This window comes from Notamacropus eugenii, chromosome 1 (genome assembly GCF_028372415.1).
Source record: "Notamacropus eugenii isolate mMacEug1 chromosome 1, mMacEug1.pri_v2, whole genome shotgun sequence".
Taxonomy (NCBI): Eukaryota; Metazoa; Chordata; class Mammalia; order Diprotodontia; family Macropodidae; genus Notamacropus; species Notamacropus eugenii.
This window is the reverse complement of record NC_092872.1, coordinates 726,831,269-726,855,204: the sequence shown is the minus strand read 5'-3', so window position 1 is coordinate 726,855,204 and position 23,936 is coordinate 726,831,269. Positions and strand designations below refer to the sequence as shown.

Here is a 23,936-nt window from a genome sequence, read left to right as displayed (position 1 = left end):
AAGGATAATACAAAATCAAGAAATCACTTTCCAGGCTTACAAAGCAAAGGGCTTTTTTCCTGGAAACAGGGGGCACAAGTAATCTGCCTCTTGGCTACAAAAGCATTAGGAACAGTTTACTCCTGCATGGCAAAGAACAACAGGTCATATCTTGAAAGCTGAAGTAGCAGATATCAAGACTCCAAAGGGGTAGCTGTTCTTACCCAAAGACACCAAGTTCCTATAGTTCTCCAGCATCACATCCCTGTACAACTTTTTCTGAGATGGGTTCAATTGTTCCCATTCCTCTCGAGTGAAGTCCACAGCCACATCCTTGAATGTGAATGATTCCTGAAATGCCAAAAACATTTGTGTTTACCCAGCTATAAGTCCAATTGTTATGAAGTTGAAATGTAAACTGCTTGCCAGCAAAGTAAGAGAATGTAGGGCATTAGGAGAGCAATTGGTACAGGAAATGGAGGGGACTGAGTCAACCACTGCCAGGCCTAGAGGCCTGTGGGCTACCCGAGTCTTCCCTTACCTCTATCGGAGGTCTTCGGTTGGCCAAACCGGATGAGAGAAAGGACGTTCCAGAGTTGAACAAGGGTTGAGCTTTATTTCAGGGTCTAGTTACAAGTGCAGGGGAATTCTTCCTTAGGAGGGAGCGAAGAATCTCCCAAGGAGGCAAAGATCTTACAATAAGAGATTGGAAGTAGAAGTATAAGTGGGGAGAGAGGGGGAGGGGAGAGAGGAGAGAGGAAAAGCGGAGCCTTGTTGTCCTCACACGTGGCCCCTCCGCCCAAGAGAACTTTCAGGCTTTCCTGATCCTACTTAAGCTCTCCAGCCGCATAGTTTGCATCTGAATACCGTGCTGTTAGGTGTGCCCAGATCCGGGACAATCTCGAGGGCAGGGAGAGCTCTCTCCCATCACGTTTCTCATGGGAAGAGGCGGAAATACACGAGATAGCTCGGTTCACCTCGATTCCCAGTGTTTCCTGGGGGGGCCTCGTGAGAACTCTAAGATTTAGAAGTTCCCACCTTTACCCGCCTGAGACTGTCCACATGGAATTGAGCTTCCAACCCCAGTAAACCACACTGACTACATTCTGTGACTCAATTCTAGAGGCAGCTCACTTCTTTTTCTGTTCAATTCTGTTCAAGTCTAGTCAACTCTCTGTCTTGTGAGAAAAATTTATTCAGTTGTGGGAACTGGGAGAAAACCTTATTGCATTGTTTGAACCTAGCCCTGCATGGCTGGGAAACCAGATCACTTCCACCTGCTGTTTAGAGACCCTTCACTAAGGACCTGGGTTACGCTGACCAGAAACTCAGTAATATCCAAAAAAGACACAAGTAAGAAATTCTCACAATACTACATCTCAAGCAACCTGTATATATTCTCTGAAAACTGACTTGATGGTAAACAGTGACTAATTGTTCATGGGTTCTTTTGTTTTGATTGTATGCAAACAGTTAGGGGGAGTAGGGCACCTGTTTGTCTCAATTCAGGGAACTAAACCTGTTGATCACCACCTCTTAACATGGAAAGACCCTAATCTTTCCTCCAATGAGAAATCAGATTATCTAACATTGTATTATTTGGTCTTGTTTGTTTTTAATGTATAAAATTACATGTACCCCGATCTTCTGGATCCAGCTTTAACTTGAGGAAGGGACCTGGTACCAGTTTGTCCTGCAACTGTCATGCCTTGCTTAATATAAAACTGGTATGCCCAAAAGATTGAACCTTTGTTTCCTCCGTCATTTCATCTTTCACTTGTCATAAGGCACTGTTTCATTTGTTTACTGTATCCCAGCACAGTGTCTGGTATACACCAGGCATTTAAGCATTCCTCAACAGAAGAAGAACTGACAAATAAAACTATGTATAGAATGATTTTACATACACATACACACAAACAGAAAGAGAGATTTCTATCTAATAGTAGCAATCTTTAGGGTAGTGGAGGGAGAGAACAGAGAAAAAAAAAGAAATTTACATGATAACTTGAGTATGTGTTTGAAAAGAATAGCAAATTGTACATAATAGATTTGAAGTTTCATGTTCAATCATCTTTTTATTTTTAATCATACTTTGTTTTGGAAATGCTTGTTTATTCCATAAGTTAAAAATTAAATGAATAAAAAATTTCAGAAAAGTATTCCACTCTGATTAACTTGTAAGATCATTAAGGGTAAGAGTCATTATTGCCATCCTTTGCATCCTCCACACTTACCAGAGTACCTGGCACTTTGTAGATGTGAGAAATGAATTGAACTTATGTTTCCACAGAAAATATGTAATATCTGTAACACCAGTGATAATCATTTCATATCATTTTTGGACCTTAACAAGGGCCAGAGTCTGAAATAATCAACCAGAAGAAGAGCCTGGACCAAACTGTTTCTTTGTTTTCTAAGTAAACTCAGAAAATACCTGTTCCCATGTCAACAAGGCCAGATGGGACTGACTAAAGAGCATTCTTTATGTGATCCTTAACCTGGGACACTATCTTGAATAATGGAACTTTTTTTTAATATTTTATGGACACATACTATGTTGTGGCATGTTAATGGTAAAGAAAACACAGATATCCTGGGTTGTAATTTCCAATGATACTTTGTCAACTTTCTTATCTTATTATACTTACCACCTATTCCACTAAGATATCACATAGACTGTTTGCCTCTTTAAATAAACTTTCAGGTCGAAACCAGAAAGACTGCACATCAATTAAAGGAATTCCTTTAAAAGCTTTCATATCATGTCATTCTATGAAGAAAAGGAGGAATGTGGCCTCTGTGGAGTGGGGTGAATCCTGGAGTGCTGGTCAATGGGACGCAGGTGGGAAATTCGAATTGGAAACAGGGCATAAAAAAGCTTGCACTGGTCTAAACAAATGTAGCAGTCCATGAGAAACTACCCATTCATTGAGTGGAAGAAACATAAAGATAAACAGCAGCTTTCCTGATTTCACAACAAGTATTGTTCTTTGTTTACAGTGAGCATGTTTCTCACATAGGTGCTTAATAAAAGTTTCCTGTTGTAAAGGGTTCCAACGACACTAATTTTAAATGTATAGGGTTTTTTGGTGAGTGGTTTTGTTTTTTTTTTTTATACAATGGGCACCATGGCTCCTACTTCTGCCCTCTGAGCTGAAGCAGCAATATGGGTAATTCCTTTTCCACTTCCTGAAATAAACAACGAAAATGAAATAGTTGAAGACAGCTGTCCTGTGGTCCTAAGTCTTCTCTTCCAATCTACACAAGCCCAGTCCCTTTCACCCATCAGCCTGATCTCATCACAACTAAGGCAGTCAGTCACCTTCCTCTTTTCATCCAATTGCTGCACTTCTTAAATGTGCTCCTCTGAAATGAACATGATTGTGTTCAATGCTCCTGCAACCACAAGAGCAAAGGTGAGCATGGGGGACTACAATCTCCTGTCTGTAACAGCATGTGAATAATTTTTGCTGCTGAAAATTGTGTTAAAGGACTACAGGTTTTCCAATTCATATTTTTAGACTTGCAAGACACTTCAGAGTCTAATTCCCTCATATTACACCTTAGAAATGGGAGGCCCAGAGAGAGAAAGAGACTTGTTTAAGGTCAAAAGAGGAGTAAATGGTACATGTACCCTGTGACACCAGGTCCTTCTGGATTAAAAACCAGGGCTATTCTCACTGTAGCATGTTGTCATTCCCTTTCTGTATAACAAGACCAAGGCCACAACTGAGCTGCTGCACAAAAACATTCATAAGAGCATTATGTGGGACAGCACAGAACTGGAAACAATCTGAATTCTCACCAGTAAAAGACAGCTGGAAAATAATAGCATATGAATCATAGTCATTTCTGTGACAAAGATGAGGAATTCTGAGAAGGATTGGACGATATGCATTCACTGATATGGTGTAAAATAAGCGGAATAAACAGAACACAAAACATTACAAAATAAAATTTTTCTAAAAAACAAAAAAGATGCTCAAGTACAAGTAACAAACATGGTAAAACAGTAATGACAAGAAAAAAAAGATGAACATATTGTTTACCAGACTTATAGATAGGTGAACAACTTATGAATAAAGAAGAGATAGACAGTAAAGTGAGATAAAAAAATGGATAAATTTTAATTACATTAAATTAAAAAGGTTTTGCAAAAAAAAAAACCAAAAACAAACACAGCCAAGATTAGAAGGAAAGAAGAAAATTTCTTGAAAATTTTTAGACAGTTTCTTGGATAAAGGTCTCATGTCCACAATACATGAAGAACTTTGTCAAAGCTATAAGAAAATAAATCATTACCCAACTGATAGTCAAAGGATATAAATAGGCAGTTTCCAGGGAAATTAAAACAATTTAGAGTCATATAAAAAATGCTCTAAGTCATCACTGATTAGAGAAATGTCAATTACAACAACCTTGAGAGATCATTGGAACTTCCAGATTGGCTAAAACCACAGTGGGGGGAAAGTGACAAATATGGCAAAGGATGGGAAAAAACCGGAACACTATTTCATTGTTGGTGTAATCATAAAATAATCCATTGTGCTGAGCAATCTGGGCTTTTGCCCCTTAGGCCCAGCAATACCACTCCATGGTCTATCTCCAGAGATGGTTACAGATAAAGGAAAAGAACCTATATGCTGCAAAATGTTTACAGGAGGTCTCCTTCTGGTGGTGCAGAACTGGAAATTGCAGGGATGCCCATCAATGAGGGAAGGGCTGAACAAGTTGTGGTACATGATTGTGATGGAATACTACTGTGCCACAAGAAAAGATTAGTGAGGAGAAGATTCTGGGAAGATGGTGGAGTAGGTCAGAAAATTACAAGCTCTCAAGGTTTTCCCCCATAAAAAGTTACAACAGCACCTAAGGGGGAACAAAGTGTGGGTGGAGATAAACAAGAATAGGGGCACAACCTAGGTCTTCCTGGGACAATTTGAGGTTTCATCCCCAGGAAGAGTAAACACCTCTAGGCTAGGTTCCTTTCAAACAATCAGCCCTGGGGTTAGCTGGTTTGAGGGGCTGCCTCTGCCCCAGCCACAGGAACTTTTACCCCTGGGATAGAGAGGGGAGTTGGGTGTTTGAGCCTGGGAAGATTGAACAAACCTCTGCTAGTAAGGAATGCCAGACCCAGCTGTGCTGTAAGAGTGGCAGGGGTGGGAAGGATCCAGCTTGTTTTAGTCCACAAATTAAAGATGAAATAAAAAATATATTATCACTTCTGAGAGCAGGGAAGATAGAGACCACTCAGGTAAAGTCACTATCATTGGGACTTTTGTGCAAGTACTTCTTTGGTAAAAAGGAGCATCAAATTTGGAGCAGGAAGGAAAAATGAAGTCTTTTTCCAGAAAATGACTGAGGTGAAAAAGCACCAGACCTTACAGAAAGAACAAAAGAAACCCTTCTAATTGCTCTCTACCCACTCATTCCATACACTGATGATGCAGTCTCTGTCCCAATGCCCTTTGTACCCTTTAAATGTTTCAGTGAAGCCTGCTCTCCAGCCACAAGAGGTCCTCAATATAGTTGTTTGCCAGTATAGCAGTAGACTGACATCATGTCTCTTCTGGGTTAGCCACATGCTAAAAAAGCCAGGTAACTCAGGGGCTGTGGCCTTCCTTGGAGAAAGAGCCATAACTGCTTCAATTATGTGTACATTCAGTCACCCTTCATAGGCTTTCTTTAAAGATGGGCTTTAAAAAAAGGCCCTTCTGTGGCCAGTAATCGTGTTAGGCAACAAACATTTGGAAACTTTCACAAAGGTAAAGAAGACACTGATTCTTCATACTCTAGGCTGGAGACTTTACACCCTGGTGAACTAGTGATTTAACCCCTTCCATCCAGATTGGACAAAAGAAGAATTTAAAAAGTCTTCAAGAGTTTAGAAGAATGGGCTGAATCTAACGAAAAGGGACTTAGGAGGGATCAATGCAAGCTATATATCTGAATGATAATCTGAGAATGATGGACAACAGCCAACTGCTACTATGTTGGAAGAATGTGCCAGAACCAAATTCACTAGCCTAGGCTTTACAGAATGGACCCTCTTTTGCACACTTGGTAAATGGCCCCTTCTGCAGTCCTGCAGCACCTCACCCCATTCAACAAGACCTTTCAGGGACACATGACAGTGGCTAAGCAATGAAGCACATTAGACACTCCTCTCACAACAGCTGGATCCTGTCTGTCTCCTTTTCCTGAATCCACCTCCTGCTGACAACTTCTGGGGCTCTCCTTCCTAGGTCCAAGTTCATCATTCTTCAAGGAGAAAACAAAACCTAAGGGAGATTTCAGTTGTAGAGCTTCCTCCCACATGTCCCTCCCTATCACCAGCATCCCATCCACCCTGAAACATGGTCTTCACTCTTCTCATCTTGCCTCAAGTCAGGCTTTGAAAAGCTTTTTGGAACATTGATCTCCACAATCATTTCTCAGGCTTATTGTCTCTCCACGAATCTTTCTTCACACTGATGTCTTCTTTTATTCGTCCTTAATTAGTTGTAATTTTAAAAAAGGACAAAGAAAATACAAGGCCCTCCTGCACGTGGGGAGAGGACAAACGGGGGTCTCAGGGGTCATTTAGCTCTCAATCTGATTCCCTCGTGGCCACAATTTCTAGGGTTACAGCACACGACGCAGAACCGTACCCCGGGGTCTCTCTGCTCTCACTGGGTGTCAGGAGAGCAGCGGGAGGCACTCACCTGTCCAGGCCTGGCTGTCAGCACAGGGGCCATCCCTCTTCCTGCAGGCTCCCCCCCACTGGGCACAGGACACGCGGGGCAGGGCTGGGGAGGGAAGGAGAACAGTGAGAAGCACGGGCCACGCTGGGGGTCTGCCCGGCTCGGGGACCAGGAATCGCCACTTCTACCCTTGGGTGGGGGGGTATCAGAGAGGGAGGGGGTGCAGGGGGGCGGGGCAATGTCGCTTTAGAACCAAACCTGGAGGGCTTGGGACCCTCTCAGCAGGGGGCCACACGGACCCCCGGGGACATCCGGGAAGGCTTCCCGCAGGAGGGTGCACCGGAGGATGCCGGGGGGAGATGAGGTCACAGGGAGGGCCGGAATGAGGAACACACGGGCCCACGTGGGGAGCACTTGCCCTCGGACCCGGGCACCGCGGGAGGACCGCGGCCGGAAGGGGCAGGACCGCACCCGGTCATGGGACGCGGGCGTCACCGAGGGAGGATTAGAACCCGCCCCCCACTAGGGCCGCCCCCGAGGCCCTCCAAGCCCTCCGGGGCTTCCTACCTCTCAGGAGGACGCCCCTCCCCTTCTCGTGACGTCCCACCCTGTCCCCGGGGCCCCGACCCCGCCGCACCCCCGCAGCCGGCCTCCGCCTGGGTCTGGGCCCGCTCTCCGCTGCCCCTCAGCCCCGCACACCTCAGCTCAAGTCCGAGAAGGGGAAGGAAGAACCGGGAGGAAACTAGGGGGAAGTGACGTCAAAGGCGGAAGTCCCCTCCTCCGTCCTTGGGCGCGGAACATGGCCCTGAGGTGCTGCGCATGCCTGGAGCCCGGCCCTTCCTCCTGCCTGAAAGGCGGCCCCGCCCCTCCCGGCCCCGCCCCCTCCCCTTTCCTAGTCCAGGCCAGAGGAAATATACAGTCGGCATTTACCTGGAGCTCCCCGCGTCCCGGGCCCTGTTAAGTCCTTTGCGAGGACTTTCTCTTCGGGACCTCACCACAACCCTGGGCTGCTGATGCTTTCATACACGCCTCTTATATGTGTGGAAACTGGGGTGAAGGGACTGGCCCAGGGCCACACAGCCAGCTTCTTGGGAGCTTCTTTTATGAGATAAATTTCCCCATTTCTACTTTTTATTCACAAGAACAGAGGTCAAGCACTTCACTGGAAACGATGGGAAACAAACGTCAAGGTGGCCCCCCAGTTGTTTTAGAAAACAGTGATCCCCAAAATCATTAGGTACTGACCCAGAAACAGAGTGGCACATCACTGGAAGCATTAGCTACCCAATACACTGCAGTAAATGACCAGTCACCTGGTGCTAGATAAATGCAAACACATAAGCTATTGGGACAGGAACTCACTCTCTGAGAAAACCTGCTGGGAAAACTGGAAAGCAGGTTGGCTGAAAGTAGGTGTAGAACAACATCTCCCATATCAAATACCAAAATAAAGTCAAAATGGGTACATGATTTGGACTTAAAGGGTCATGGCAAGGGCAAATTAGGGGAGCATGGAAAATTTTACCTGTCAGATCTGAGTAAAGGAAGAAATTGATGACTAAACAGGAGAGAGAACAACATGGAACATAAAATAGATTCTTTTGATTATACTCAAGTGTTTTCCAGAAAGAGAATGAATGCAACCAAGATTAGAAGGAAAGCAGGAAACGGAAAAAAAATCATTATAGCAAGTTTCTGTGATACAGACTTCACTTCTGAAATATGTAGACAACCAAAATTTATAACAAGTCATTCCCCAATTGACAAACAAGATGTGATACATGATTGTGATAGGATACTACTGTGATCTAAGAAGTGAGGAGGAGGATAGTTTCAGAAAAAGCTGGAAAGACTCATTACAATGCCCTTTACTTCCTCCTGTCTCCACCACACAGGTTGTAAGAGATGATCAATTAGACCCCTGTTTTATATGATTCCATGAGGTTGGTCACCAGAAGATCTCAAACTGGACCACAGAGCTGTGAAGTGAGCCCTGTAAGTTCACTTGCTGGATCATAGGAAGATAACTAGAGTGCCTTCACCTTTGTTTTTCCTTGTTATGGTGACCACGTCCAGCATGGTGGAGGTAACTCAAGTATGTGGAAAGTTCCCCAGCTATTTTTGTTGCCCCCTCTGGCCCTTGTCATCCCTGTATTGCCCAAAATGCAGAAATGACCATGGGCACTGGACCAACAGGTGGCCCTGGTTGCCACCCTGCAGCCTGCCTTTCAGTCCAGGGATTGTGCTCATCAGGACCACCTGAAAAATGTACAAAAACTCCTGAAAGGATGATGCCACTCACCATTGGTACATGGAATGCATGCATTTATAGACAACACATAATCCAGTAGACCTGAAAGACAAATAGCTCTTGAACACAGAAGGCATCACATCCAAAGAGCAGCCCTGAGTCAAACAAGGCTGGTAAAAGATGGCCACCTTACTGAAGTCAGGGCAGAATACACGTTTTCCTGGAGTGGCCACTGAGAAGGGTAACATCGTGAAGCCTGGATAGCTTTCACAATCAAAACTAATCTAGGAAACACACTGGGATGTTTAGAAAAGGAGTGATGAAGAGATTCATTACAATTCCATTGCCACTTGCAGGACAAGACCATGTCACCTTCATCAGTGCCTATGCTCCCACCATGATGAACCCTGATGAGGTCAAAGAAAAATTTTATGAAGCTAGAGACTAGCCTTATCTTTAATGTGCCAAAACAGGACAAGCTTGTTATATACTTGCTATATAATATGATACCCAGTCTGGGTGACTTTACTGCTAGAGCAGGCTCAGACCACCAGACATGCCAGGGAGGCCTTGGGAGGAATAAAGTTAGAAACAGCAACAGCAGTGGTCACTTACAAATGAAGAATGCTGTGTCTCATGACCTCCTGATCAACAACACTGTCTTCTCTTTCCCTAAACACAAGGAAACTTCATGGATGCACCCTCACAGCAAACACTGGCATTCAGTAGACCATGTGACTGGAAGGAGAAGAGACAGACAGGATGTGAGACTGATGAAGGCAATGTGTAGTACAGATTGCTGGACTGATCACAGACATCCTCTCTAAATTACATATTCACATTCAACAAAAGCTGCAGCCCCAAGACAAAATGAATACTAGAAGAATCAATGTCAACAGATCAAAGCCCTTCTCCAAGCAGGAAGTTTCTTGCTAACTTGGAGGGAAAGTTGAGGCAACACACAATTGGCAACGAGAGCAGAAAAAGAGTGGGCAGTTTTTAGAGACTGGATACACAGCACTGCATTGACTTCTCTGGGTCAAAATCACTCACAAACATCACCTAACTGAAAAAAACGAAAACTCTGCCACTTCTGTCCCTGTTTATTTCTGGTATCCAGTTCCTGCTGACAAGTTTTGGGTTCTCATTCCTAGGTCCAAGTTCATCATTCTTCAATGAGAAAACAAAAGGCAAGGAAGCTTTAACTTGTATATCTTTCTCACAGATTTTCCTTCTTATCACCCCATCCTCACCCTTATCATCCCATCACCTCAGAAAGGAGGTCTTCACTAGGCTCTAATCTTGCCTCCAGGCTATGTTTTTAAAAGCTTTTTGTATTGTTTTCCACCAAAATAATCTCTTTCAGCCTTTGTTGTTTCTCCACTAATCCTTTTTTTGAATATTGCTCTATTTCTTTTTTTAATCCATCCTCAATTGATAGTTATGAAAACATTTTTATTTTCAGGAGTTGTTATGCTTCAAATCAACAGGCTATTAAAAATTACAGCTAAATCTTAAATGCAAGTCTTCTGATACACCACCTAATGTTCTTTTCCTTGTACTCTGCTGCCTCTTCACTTTAACACAACGCTTACCCAAAAAGCAGATAGGAATCAAAAACTTGAGTCTTAAATTCTTATTATACATTAAACAAAAAAGTTATGATATATCAGGGTACCAGGATGAAAGAAGGCCCATACCAAAAGCAATTATTCTCATCCTTCTTCATTCAGTCTAAGAAAGGAGAGTCACCTTTTACAAAACTGTTTTCTACCACTTCCACTTCCCCCTCCACATTGGAAGGGCAAAAAATAGGCAAAATCCATGTAATAACAATTCACAGGAAAGCGGAACAAATTCCCCCTTGCCCACTTCCAACATATGAGGAAAACTCAGTGCCACAGAATGGATCCTTTTAAATTGTGGTGCTGGAGAATATTTTGGAGAGTGCCTTGGAGAGCAAAGAAGTGAAATCTGTAATAATTCTTTAAATATAAGAATTTAATTCAGATCATTCATTAGAACATCAAGTAATAAAGTCAATCACACAAAATATCAGAAGTTGGGTACCATACTTCATCATGAATCCTATTGAAAAAAAAGATTTGTCACTGTGGTGACCAGAGGTTTTAAATCTTTCAGAGTATTTACCTTTACAATATTGTCATTGGATAATTTTTTCTCCTGCTCTGCTTACTTCATTCTACAGTGATTCATGCAAGTGATTCATACAAGGTTCTATGAAAATGTTCCTTGTGTGATTACTTATGTTACTTTGTATTGATAATGTTTAATATAAAATTTTTGAATAATCTCTTTGTTCTCTCTGAAGCAAACTCAGAGAATGCCTCTCCTATGTTAACAAAGCCAGCCAAGGCTGACTCTACACTCCTTAAGAGACCTTTAACCTAAGACACTATCTTGAATAATGGGATGTTTTCCATATCTTAATATTTATAGACATATACTATGTTATGGCATATTAATGGTAAAGAAAATATAGACATCTTAGGTCGTAATTTCTATTGAACTTTGTTTACCCTTGCCTATGTCAGTTATCTGTTTAGGGCAGGAAGCCTGCCACTTACTAGTGGTAGGATTTCCTTCTTTATCACCGAGACATGTGTTTACCCAGCTGGAATCCCAAGGCCTGACCAACATTACTTTGTTAATTGTCTTGTCTTACTAAATTTATGATTTGTTCAACTAGGAGAGTTCCTTTCTCACAGCAAAATGTATATAAGCCAGAAGATTTCTGCACTGGGTAGCCAGAACATTTCTGGCTCCATAATGCATTATGTTACTGTTTTCTTTAATAGGGAATTGATTAATTAATTAAATAATAAAATGTATGCATTTAGCCTGTTGCCTTTTCTTAACAAAGTTTTCAGGTCAACAGTATACCATAATGTGTGCAGGCATTCTACAAATCATGGGAATCTCCTCAGTTTCAGTTCTTTGCCACCACAGAAAGAGCTGCTGGAAATATTTGCATATGGAGGGGTTATTCTTCTTTCTTTGATCCCTTTGCACCTAGCAGTAGTATTGCTGGGCCAAGGGTTATGTGGACAGTTTAGTAATATTTCAAATTGCTTTCAGGAAGGGTTGGTCCAAGTTGTACCTCCAGCAGAAAGGGCCATCTCCAGTCTTCCTGATCTCTGCCTTGGCACTGAACTCAAATGGTTCCTTAAGAGAAAGTGAGGTTGCTGAACTTTGTTAACTTTTGATAATGTTTAATATAAAATTGTGGAATAATCTCTTTGTTCTCTCTGAAGCAAACTCAGAGAATGCCTCTTCCTTTGTCACCAAAAGACAGCCAGGGCTGACTTAACATTCCTTAAGAGATCTTTAAACTAAGACACTATCTTGAATAATGGGATGTTTTCCATATCTTAATATTTGTAGACATATACTATGTTATGGCATGTTAATGGTAAAGAAAACACGGACATCTTGGGTTGTAATTTCTATGTGAAACTTTCTCAAACTCTGTTATCTTATTTTATTTACAACCTAAGCAATTAAGAAATTCCTTTACTAATGTCTAGTTAGTCACTTATAGAGATCATAAATCTGAAGGACACAGAACACTTCTTTGTCCTAAAACATATTTAAGGCTGTCCAATTCTTTGTATTGGTAGCCAGAACATTTGTGGCTCCATAATGCATTATGTTACCATTTTCTTTAATAGGGAATTGATCAATTAATTAATTAAATCATAAAATGTATGCATTTGGCCTGTTGCCTTTTCTTTTACCAAGTTTTCAAGTCAACACCTTTAAGTTTGATTAAAGTAGAGGCAACAGCCTAAATGCATACATTTTCATTATTTATTATAGATTAATTCATTCTAAATTCCCCTTAAAGTAACAGTACATGGAGTCCACAGAGTTAGATATTAATCTAGCTACCAGATATCAAAACCAGCCAGCCTTAAATCTGTTTTAGAACAAAGAAGGTGTTCTGTGTCCTTTAGATTTATGGTCTCCATAAGTGATTAACTGGATCATTAGAAAGGAATTTCTTAATTACATAGGTTGTAAATACAGTAATATAACAGAGTTTGACAAAGTCTCAAACACAAATTACAATCCAGGATGTATGTGTTTTCTTTACCCTTAACATACCACAACATATGTCCACAAAATATTAAGGTATGGAAAACATCTCATCATTTAGAAAAAGTGTTTTAGGTTAAAGGTCTCTGAAGGAATGCCAAGTCAGCCCTGGCTTTTGTTGACATAGGAAGAGGCACTCTCTGAGTTTCCTTCAGAGAGAACAAAGAGATTATTCCAAAATTTTATATTCAATATTATCACCTTGTACAGCCTTCTCTCGCTTAAATCCAATTCATTTGCAAGTCATGGCATCATCTTCCTGATGACATGGTCTTCTTCCAGAATGGACAAACAGTAGCTTGTGAGTAGCCTGAACTGCCCCACTGGAGACCCAAATGCCCAGTTCACCTCCTTCTTCTCCTCTCCCTTTCCTCCTGTCTCTCCCTCTGTCCACATGGGCTCCCTGGGGTGTTACTGGCTAGACTTCATTCTTAAAAACCAGACCTTAAACACAATTCACTCTGGCTCTCATGGATTAGCCAACAACAGGTGCCAGCCTAAGCACCACTTGGTGGTCATTATTTGGGCTACAGTAACCCATTTACTATTTAAATACTAACTGTTTCTGTTCTGGCCAGAAATCCTGAGGGTCTTTCCCTCCCAGATTAACTTTATTTTTGTTATATAAAAGGGGCAATTCCTCCCCACATTTCTAAATCAGCTTTAATCACTGAATGGGGCTTTGCCTCAGTCAAAGTGAGAACTCCTAAGGACCTTAGCTTCAAAAGCTCAAGGTTTCCCACGGCATCTTGTGCCATCTCCAGTCTTCCTGATCTCTGTCTTGCCACTGGAACCCAGATGGCTCAGGAGAAAGTGAGGCTGGTGACCTTGTATAGACCTCTTTCACTTAAACCCAATTTATTTCCAAGTCATGGTATCATCTTCCTGAGGTCATGGTTTTTGAAGAGGTTCAAAGACAACCATCAACAGCATATTAATTAACTTGCTTCCCCACGGACCATCTAGAATTTCTCATTTTACTTTTTTGTTAATTCTGCCAATCTGCTGGTAGGGACAACCTCAGAGAACCTTAACTTTCCTTTATTCCTATCTTTTATGTTTTTAAGAGGAACAGGTGTTGTATCTTGTCAAAAGCTTTGTGTGCATCTACTGATAGAGCCATATTCTTTTTATTGTCCATGTTATTGATATAGTCTATTATGTCAATAGTTTTTATAATTTTGAACCAAAAACGAATGCCTGCTTCTAAGTCTAACCTCATCATCTCTGTTTTCAAAAGGAATTTGGTAGGAGCCTTTCTTTCTCTATATGTTGAAACAGCTTTTGTAACATCACAATGATCCATGAAAATCCCATAGGCCTAACTATACAATAAGAAGAGACAACTGATGAACGTGGAGTGCAGACTGAAGCATATTCTTTTTCATTTTTATTTTTCTTGCACTGTTGGTCTATGCCCAGTTTCTACCACACTACTTTCCAGCTTTCCTAGCAGTTTTTGGCAAATTGTGAGCTCACATGCCAAAAGCTGGCATCTTCAGATTTAGGTAACACTAGACTCCTGAACTCATCTGTGATATGTCTGTGTACCTGATCTATTCCATTACTCCACCACTCTATCTCATATTCAGCAGCAAATTGTTTTGATGATGAGCATTATATAATTGGTTTGATATCTGGTCCTGTTAGGATCCCTTACTTCACTTTTTCTTCCCCATTGTTTCCCTTCAAATTCTTGACCTTTTGTTCCTCCAGAAGAATTTTGTTCTTTTTTCTTCCAGTTCTGTAAAGCAGTTCTTTACCACGATATGACACAGAACAAGTAAATTAACTTAGGTAGCATTAACATTTTGTTGTACTAGATCAGCCTACCCACAAGCAATTATTTCTCTCATGATTCAGATCCCTCTTATGTGAAGTTTTGTATCTGTTCATATAGTTTCTGAGTGATTTGGCCAGCAGACTGTCAAGTATTTTGTCCTAACTACAGTTATTTTAAATGGAATTTCCTTTTACTATCTCTTCCTTCTTGGTTTTGTTATATAGAATACATATATTCTTACATCACATTGTGTATATGCATGTATAATTTGTGTGGGTTTAGATTACATCCTTAAACTCTTGTGAAAGTTGTTAGTAGTTTCAGCTTTTTGGATAAGACTCTCAAAGTTTCTCAAAGTATACCATCATATTGTCTGCTTATTCCTTCAATTTTTTTTTCATATCACGCCCCTAAAGGAAAGATTTCTAGTACAATATGGAACAGGAATGAGGATAATGGACATCCTTGATTTACTCTTGACCTTATTGGAAAGGCTTATCGTTTATCCCCATTACACATAATGTGTACTCTTAGTTTTAGAAAAATACAACTTAACGTTTTAAGAAAATCTTCATTTATTTATATAGACTCTAGTCTCTTTGACAAACATGGTACTGTATTGTATCAAAAGCTTCTTCTAAGCCTATTCATAGAATCATTACTTTTGTTATTGATACGGTCAGTTAGGCTTATTACATTCCTAATGTGGAAGCTGCAATGCATTCATCAGTCTGGTGGGTTTAACTTTTCTAATATATATTGCTGTAATCTTCCTATGCTGTTAAGTTTTCCATCAATATTCAGTAGGAAAATTGGTAGGTAGTTTTTTGGTTTTGTTCTTCCTGCTTTACATATCAAACCACAATTTTGTTATGGAAGAAATGACAGGATGCCTACGTCTTTTTCAAACAGGTTATATGACACTGGAATTATATTAAGTATCATTAAAAATATTGGATAGAGTTCCTATGTAAATCCATCTGATCCCCGGTTTGTTTCCTTAGGGAGCTCATTTCTTTCTCTGAGATAGGGTTATTCAGGCATTCTACGTGCCTAAAAGTTTTACCTGTAAATATCCATTTCACTTATTTTCCGTTTTGCTGGCATCTATTACAGTAAAATCGCTTCAAATAACTTTTAATTTGATCTTATTGGTGCACTCCTTTCCTTCTGGTTACTGGCAAATTGTTTTAAAAAATGAGCTTATTCATTGGTTTACATTTTTTATTAAATAAAACTACCTCTTAGTTTTATTGTTTCTTTACTTTCAATTTTATTAAACCCATCTTTCATTTTTATGATTTCTATTTCAGTGTTTAATTTGGAAATTTTAGTTCCTTTTTTTTTTTTGTTCATGCTGAATTCATTGTTCTGCTCATTCTCTCTTTTACTCATCCAATCATTTAGACATGTAAAAGTTGGAATAACTGCTGTTTTGGCTGCATCATCGCACAAATTTTGTTGTATTTTGTCATTTTTGTCACTATAATGAAATTGTCTTTATCATCTGTTCTTTGACCAACTCAAGTTAAGATTAACTTATGTAAGCTCCGGTGAATTATTAATTTATTCGTCAAACTAGTGAAAATAATTTTTATCATGTTATAGTTCAGAAAAGGTCCGTTTACTATTTCTACTTTTGTTGCATGTATTTCTGAGGTTTTTAAGTCCTAATAACAGTTTTGAGGAAGATGCCATGTGCAACTGAGAAATATTTACATTCCTTTATATTTCTATTCAATATTCCCCAGAGGTCGATCCTATACAAATTTTCTATAATGCTATTTATCTTAACTTTTCTCTTATTGATCTTGACATTTATCTAGGTCTGAAAAGGGTAAACTGAGGTGTCCCATTAGCATAATTTTACTATTTCATCATGAAATACATTTTAACTTTTCCTGTAATAATTCAGACACTATGCTACATGGTGCATATATATTTCTATTGATATTATGGTACCTTTTGGCAAAATGTAGTTGCCCTGAACGTTTCTTTTAATCAGATCAATTTTTACATTTGCTTTCTCAGAGACAGTGACTGCTGATTTATTTTTTATTTTTTTCAACTTCAAATTTATTTTTTTATTTCAACTCAAGCATAACAGATTTTGCTCTAGTCCCTTAGTTTAACTATGTATCTCTGTGTTTCCAGTGTGTCTCTTGGAAAATCATTTCAGATTCTGTTTCTAATCCATTCTGCTATCACTTGTTTTATGAATGAGTTCATCCCATTCACATTTACAGGTTGCAAACTGGATATTTCCCTCCATTCAATAATCTTCTATTTTCCCTTCTTAGTATTCACCCTGAACCTTCCTTAAATGTCAGACTTGCTTCTGACCACTACCTCCCTCTTCTTACCCTTTCTTTTTCATTGCCCTTTCTCCCCTGAATGGCCTCTTAGGTAAGACAGATTTCCATATCCTCCTAAGTATGTATATATATTTTCCTCTGTGAACCAGTTCAGACAAAAACTCTTCCTTGTGTGCCTATTTTATGAGATAAATTTCCTCATTTCTAGTTTTTTACTCGCAAGAAAAGGTCAAGAACTTCAACAGAATCAGTGGGGAAAAATGTGAAGGTGGCCTACTGGTATTGGATTTTACATTGGATTAGAAAACAGTAATCATCAAAATAACTGAATGCTGATTATGAAATAGTCATAGATTAGTGGAACACATTAGGTACACAATTAATGGTAGGAAATAACCATACTAATTTAGTTAATCTGGTTCTGTTAAATTAAATTCATACAGATCTTCCCAGACTTTGCCAAAGCAAAATAATATTCCATCCCAATCATATACAAACATTATTTCAACCACTCAGCAACTGATGTTCATCACTTAAATTTCCAATTCTTTGCCACCACAAAAAGAAGCAGAAATATTTTTGAACATACAGGTACTTTCCCTTTCCTTTGATCTCTTTGGGATACAAACCTACAAGTGGTATTGCTGTGTCAAAGGATATGCAGAGTTTCATAACCCTTTGAGTACAGTTTCAAATTGTTCTCTAGAAGAGTTGGACCAGGGGGGCGGAGCCAAGATGGCGTAGTAGAAAGATGCACATACACATAGCTCCGAACCCACAACCCATAGAACAACTACAAAGAAGTAACTCACGGCGAATTCTGCACCCAGAGGCCACAGAACATTGGAGCGAGGGAGATTTCTGTTCCGGAGAGACCTGCAAACCTCTCGTAAAAGGTCCTTCTTGCTGCGGACTGGGCGCCGGGACTGGGAGCTGAGTACAGCCCTGCCGTGGCCGCCGCACCGAGAGGAACAGATCCGAGCGGGCTTCAGGGACGGGATCTCCAGCGGCCGCACAAGTACCTCCACCCACAGGTGACGGGGGTCGGTGAGAGAGTCCCTTTGGCGGGTCGAGGGGGGAGTGGGGTGCCCCCATGGCTCGGGCCCCCTCGGGAGACAGAAGCTAAGGGGCAGCGGCAGACCAGGGCTCCCCAAGCAGGCAGGAGCCTGGATCCATTGTTGAAGGTCTATTCATAAACTCCCTGAGGGAACTGAGCCTGAGAGGCAGCCCTGCCCTCACCTGAGCATCTGAATTTAATCTCACACTGAATAGCAGCCCTGCCCCCGCCCAAAGCCCTGAGGCTGGAAGCAGCATTTGAATCTCAGACCCCAAACACTGGCTGGGAGGATCAGGAGGTGAGGTGGGTGTGAGGAAAATATTCAGAGGTCAAGTCACTGGCTGGGAAAATGCCCAGAAAAGGGAAAAGAAATAAGACTATAGAAGGTTACTTTCTTGGTGAACAGGCATTTCCTCCCTTCCTTTCTGATGAGGAAGAACAATGCTTACCATCAGGCAAAGACACAGAAATCAAGGCTTCTGTGTCTCAGCCCACTCAATGGGCTCAGGCCATGGAAGAGCTCAAAAAGAATTTTGAAAATCAAGTTAGAGAGGTGGAGGAAAAGCTGGGAAAAGAAATGAGAGACATGAAGTCAAAGCATGAACAGCAAATCAGCTCCCTGCTAAAGGAGACCCAAAAAAATGTTGAAGAAAATAACACCTTGAAAACTAGCCTAACTCAATTGGCAAAAGAGGTTCAAAAAGCCAATGAGGAGAAGAATGCTTTCAAAAGCAGAATTAGCCAAATGGAAAAGGAGATTCAAAAGCTCACTGAAGAAAATAGTTCTTTCAAAATTAGAATGGCACAGATGGAGGCTAAGGACTTTATGAGAAAGCAAGAAATCACAGAACAAAGCCAGAGAAATGGAAAAATGGAAGATAATGTGAAATATCTCACTGGAAAAACAACTGACCTTGAAAATAGATCCAGGAGAGACAATTTAAAAATTATGGGACTACCTGAAAGCCATGATCAAAAGAAGAGCCTAGACATCATCTTTCATGAAATTATCAATGAAAACTGCCCTGAGATTCTAGAACCAGAGGGCAAAGTAAATATTCAAGGAATCCACAGAACACCGCCTGAAAGAGATCCAAAAAGAGAAACTCCTAGGAACATTGTGGCCAAATTCCAGAACTCCCAGGTGAAAGAGAAAATATTGCAAGCAGCTAGAAAGAAACAATTCAAGTATTGTGGAAATACAATCAGGATAACACAAGATCTAGCAGCTTCTACATTAAGGGATTGAAGGGCATGGAATAGGATATTCCAGAAGTCAAAGGAACTAGGACTAAAACCAAGAATCACCTACCCAGCAAAACTGAGTATAATACTTCAGGGGAAAAATTGGTCTTTCAATGAAATAGAGGATTTTCAAGCATTCTTGATGAAAAGACCAGAGCTGAAAAGAAAATTTGACTTCCAAACACTAGAAGAGTTGGACCAGCTCTGAATTTTGCAATAGTGTCCTGATTTTTCCACATCCCCTCTAGAGTCTGTCACTTCTCTTTACTATCATGTTGGCCAAACTGAGATAGTGTGTCATATTACTTCAAAGCTATTTACATTTCTTTAATCAATACTGATTCAGAGCACTCTTTCATCATTACTGGTTCCTTTGATCTTATTCATATTATCATGTGTGTCACTAACAAGATGACAAGGCATTTGGCTATCATAAGGTCATAGATAATCCTGCTATTTACCTACACTTCAATGAACTTCTTCCCTTTGACATTCAGAGCAGTGAGCAGAAATCACATTGCTTCAACATCTGCCACAAAGGATGCTCTGTTTTAACTGAGGTGACTCTAAATCTTTACACTCCACAGTGGCTACCTAAATGAATAGGAGCAAAAACTACAGCAGCAACATCAGGAACACATCTCACATTATCATATGTTCCTCAAGTATTGTCAACATTTATTCGCCATATCAGGCTCAGACTCATCTCGTGGCCAAAAGGCCATCCCCAAGTGTCTTTCATGCCATGTACCCAGTGACTAAAGTCAATACTAAGGATCTCCCAATACCACCATTCACTTAGTAACCTCTGCTTCAGCCAGCATAACCTCTTCCTCCCTGAAGGGTAGGCTAACACTAAATCTTGGCCTCTTACAGAGAGGATAGATAGCTTCTGCTCCCCTGATGCCTAAATAAGGAATCTAGGAACTGCATCAAGGCACTCAGTATCACAATCTAGTCAGCTGGGAGAACATTCCTACACTACTTATAATCATGAAGAATCACTTTATTATGAATTTTCTGATGGACATAAAGTAGTATCCTTAGTTTTCCCCAACTCAAAGGCTTCGCTCCAGAATTAATTCTTTGATGCTGGGCAAGTTGTGCCTTCAGGCTGAAGGTCTTCCCACATTCATTGCATTCACACGGTCTCTGCAGTATGAATGTTCATATGTTGAATAAAAGATACATTTAGGCATAATGCCTTCCTTTGTGCATTACATTCAGAAGCTATGTGTCCAGCCTTAAGGCCGATGGGCTACCCGAGTCTTACCTTACCTGTCGCAGGTCTTCGGCGGCCAAACCGGATAAACGTATTGAGAGAAGAGACTTTCCAGAGTTGAACAAGGGTTAGGCTTTATTCAGGGTCTTGGTTACATGTGCAGGGTGAATTCTTCCTCAGGAGAGAGGAATCCTCCTCCTCCCAAGGAGGCAAAGATCGTACAGCAAGAGAATGGGAGTGGGAGAGGGGAGGGACCTTCCGCCCTCTAAGGGCCCCTCAGCAGGAAGAGCGCCTTCAAGCTTTCCTGACCTTACTTAAGCTCTCCCGCCACATAGTTTGCACCTGAATACCGTGCCTGCTCTCAGCCCTTAGCTAGACAACAGGTGTGCTCAGACCATGGATTAATCTCAAGGGTGGGATGCTCTCCCCAGCAAGTTTCCCACGGGGAAGAGGTGGAAATGCACGAGATAGCCCGGGTCTCATGCCTCAATTCCCAGCTGTTCCCTGAGGGGCCTCATGAGAACTCTGAGGTTTGGAAGTCCTCACTTTTACCTGCCCGAGACTGTCCACATGAAACTGAGCTTACACTCCCAACAGCTATGCATTATCTGACGTTGAGAAAGATTTGATGTAATAGAAGTATGCATGAATAATTTCTTCAGGATGAATCCTCTGATAAACAGTTAAGATATGGCTTCTTCCTACAGGTCTTCCCACATGCACTACATATAAAGGCTTTTCTGCAGCATGAATTTTTGATGCCTAATAAGATCTGAATTGCAGTGGAAGGCCTTCCCAAACTGCTTACATTCATGAGGAAACTTAATAGGATTAATTCTCTGATGGACATAAAAGTAGTGTCCTCTACCCCGAGGACAACCTACATGCATCATACTCTTAAGGTTTCTTTTTTGAATGAAGTATTTGGTGTTGAGTAAGTTGTATCCCCACTCTGAAGGTCTTCCCACATTCATTACAGGAATAAGGTTTCTTGTCAGAATGAATTTTTTGATGTCGATTAAGCTGTGAGCTGGAGAGAAAAGCTTTCCTACAATTCTTACATTCATAAGATTTCTCTCCAGTATGAATTCTCTGATGCTTAGTAAGAGTTGATTTATTCCTGAATGCTTTTCCACATTCACTGCATTCATAAGGTTTCTCTCCAGTATGAATTCTGTAATGTACTGTAAGTTCTGTCTTATCCTTGAAGGTCTTCTCACATTCACTACATTGATAAGGTTTCTCTCCACTATTAATTCTATGAACTGTAAGATGTGACTTCCTCCTGAAGGCCATTCCATATTTACTACATTCATAAGGTTTCCCTCCAGTATGAATTCTCTGATGATCAGTAAGATGTGATTTCTTCCTAAAGGAGTTTCCACATTTACTACATTCATAAAGTTTCTCTCCAGTATGAATTTTCTGATGCCCAGCAAGCTGCTTCTTGTTTCTAAAGGCCTTCTCACATTCACTACATTCATAAGGTTTCTCTCCAGTATGAAGTTTCTGATGCACAGCAAGTTGCTTCTTACTCCTGAACGCCTTCCCACATTCACTACATTCATAAGGTTTCTCTCCACTATGAATTCTCTGATGCACTATAATATCTGTCTTATATCTGAAGTCCATTCCACATTCATTACATTCATAAGGTTTCTCTCCACTATGAATTCTCTGGTGAACATTAAGTTGTGTCTTATATCTGAAGTCCTTTCCACATTCACTACATTCATAAGGTTTCTCTCCAGTATGAATTCTCTGATGATCAGTAAGATGTGATTTCTTCCTAAAGGAGTTTCCACATTTACTACATTGGTAAGGTTTCTCTCCAGTATGAATTTTCTGATGCACAGTAAGTTGCTTTTTGCTCCTGAAGGTCTTCCCACATTCATTACATTCATAAGGTTTCTCTCCACTATGAATTCTCTGATGCACAATAAGATAAAATTTCTGCCTAAAGGCCTTCCCACATTCACTACATTCATAAGGTTTCTCTCCAGTATGAATTTTCTGGTGAACACTGAGTTGTGTCTTATATCTGAAGGGCTTTCCACATTCATTACATTCATAAGGTTTCTCTCCACTATGAATTCTCTGGTGCACTGTAAGTTCTGTCTTATACCTGAAGGCCTTTTTACATTCATTACAATCATAAGGTTTCTCTCCAGTGTGAATTCTCTGATGATCAGTAAGATGTGATTTCTTCCAAAAGGAGTTTCCACATTTACTACATTTATAAGGTTTCTCTCCACTGTGAATTCTCTGATGATTAGTAAGATGTGATTTCTTCTGAAAGGACTTTCCACTTTTACTACATTCATACGGCTTCTCTCCAGTATGGATTCTGTGATGCACTGTAAGTTCTGTCTTATATCTGAAGGTCTTTTCACATTCATTACATTCATAAAGTTTCTCACTAGTATGAATTTTCTGATGCACAGCAAGTTGCTTCTTGCTCCAGGTCTTCCCACATTCATTACATTCATGAGGCTGATGTCCAGCAAATTCTCTGCTCTCTGAAAGGAAGAATAAAGAATTAGTTAACCCTGTTTTTCTTACCCTTTCCCAAGGTGTTTAGTTAATCAAAGGTTTTATACCTATTCTCTTGGTTTCTCATTTGAAAAGGCTAGTCTCACTAGTCTTTTACCAAGATTCAATTTACTGTATTTGAAAGTACAATGACTCAAAGGTAATATATATAAATGATTTGACTGAGCATGAGGGATGACTTTGCCTGGAGGGATGAATGAACCCTTACTCGTTTTTAATTAGATTAACATTTGAATGGAATAAGACTATTCAGAAAAAAACAGATGACTTTGAGACTTGCCAATATATCCTTACATCTGAGGTGAAAATAGGAAGAGACAAAACTGAACAGGAAGAAAATAGAGAATAGAGTTTAGACTGAGGCAGAGAAATAGATATGTGAAGTGAACGAAATAAAGAAGAAATATGAGGGTGAAAATATGACAACTGTTGCCAAGAATTTCCTCTAAAACTGCACCATATCTACTTTGTAAAGAACTGACTGAATACAGTAAGAGCCAAGACATACAGGTGTTTTTGACAAGAGAAATTATTAACAATTACATGAAACGGTACTCAAAACTCTGGAACTCAAAACTCAAAACAAGGAAGCAAAAGTGAAGACAATTTGGAGGCAGCAATAAGTAGCCATCAGATTAGCAAAGATATTTTAAAATGATAAATTTTGGCAATTATGTTGAAATAGCTACTTATTTAAGCAGTTGCTGCCATTTTTCTGAAAAGGAA

General features: G+C 40.4%; 1 protein-coding gene across 1 annotated transcript in view; it reads right to left on the bottom strand.

Moving 5' to 3' along the window:
* LOC140522210 (uncharacterized) overlaps positions 1-23,936 on the bottom strand; it is a 42,484-nt gene that overhangs the window by 5,762 nt on the left and 12,786 nt on the right. The window contains 1 exon segment of the mRNA XM_072637388.1: positions 21,609-23,176. Coding sequence (XP_072493489.1) covers positions 21,609-23,176 — 1,568 coding nt within the window.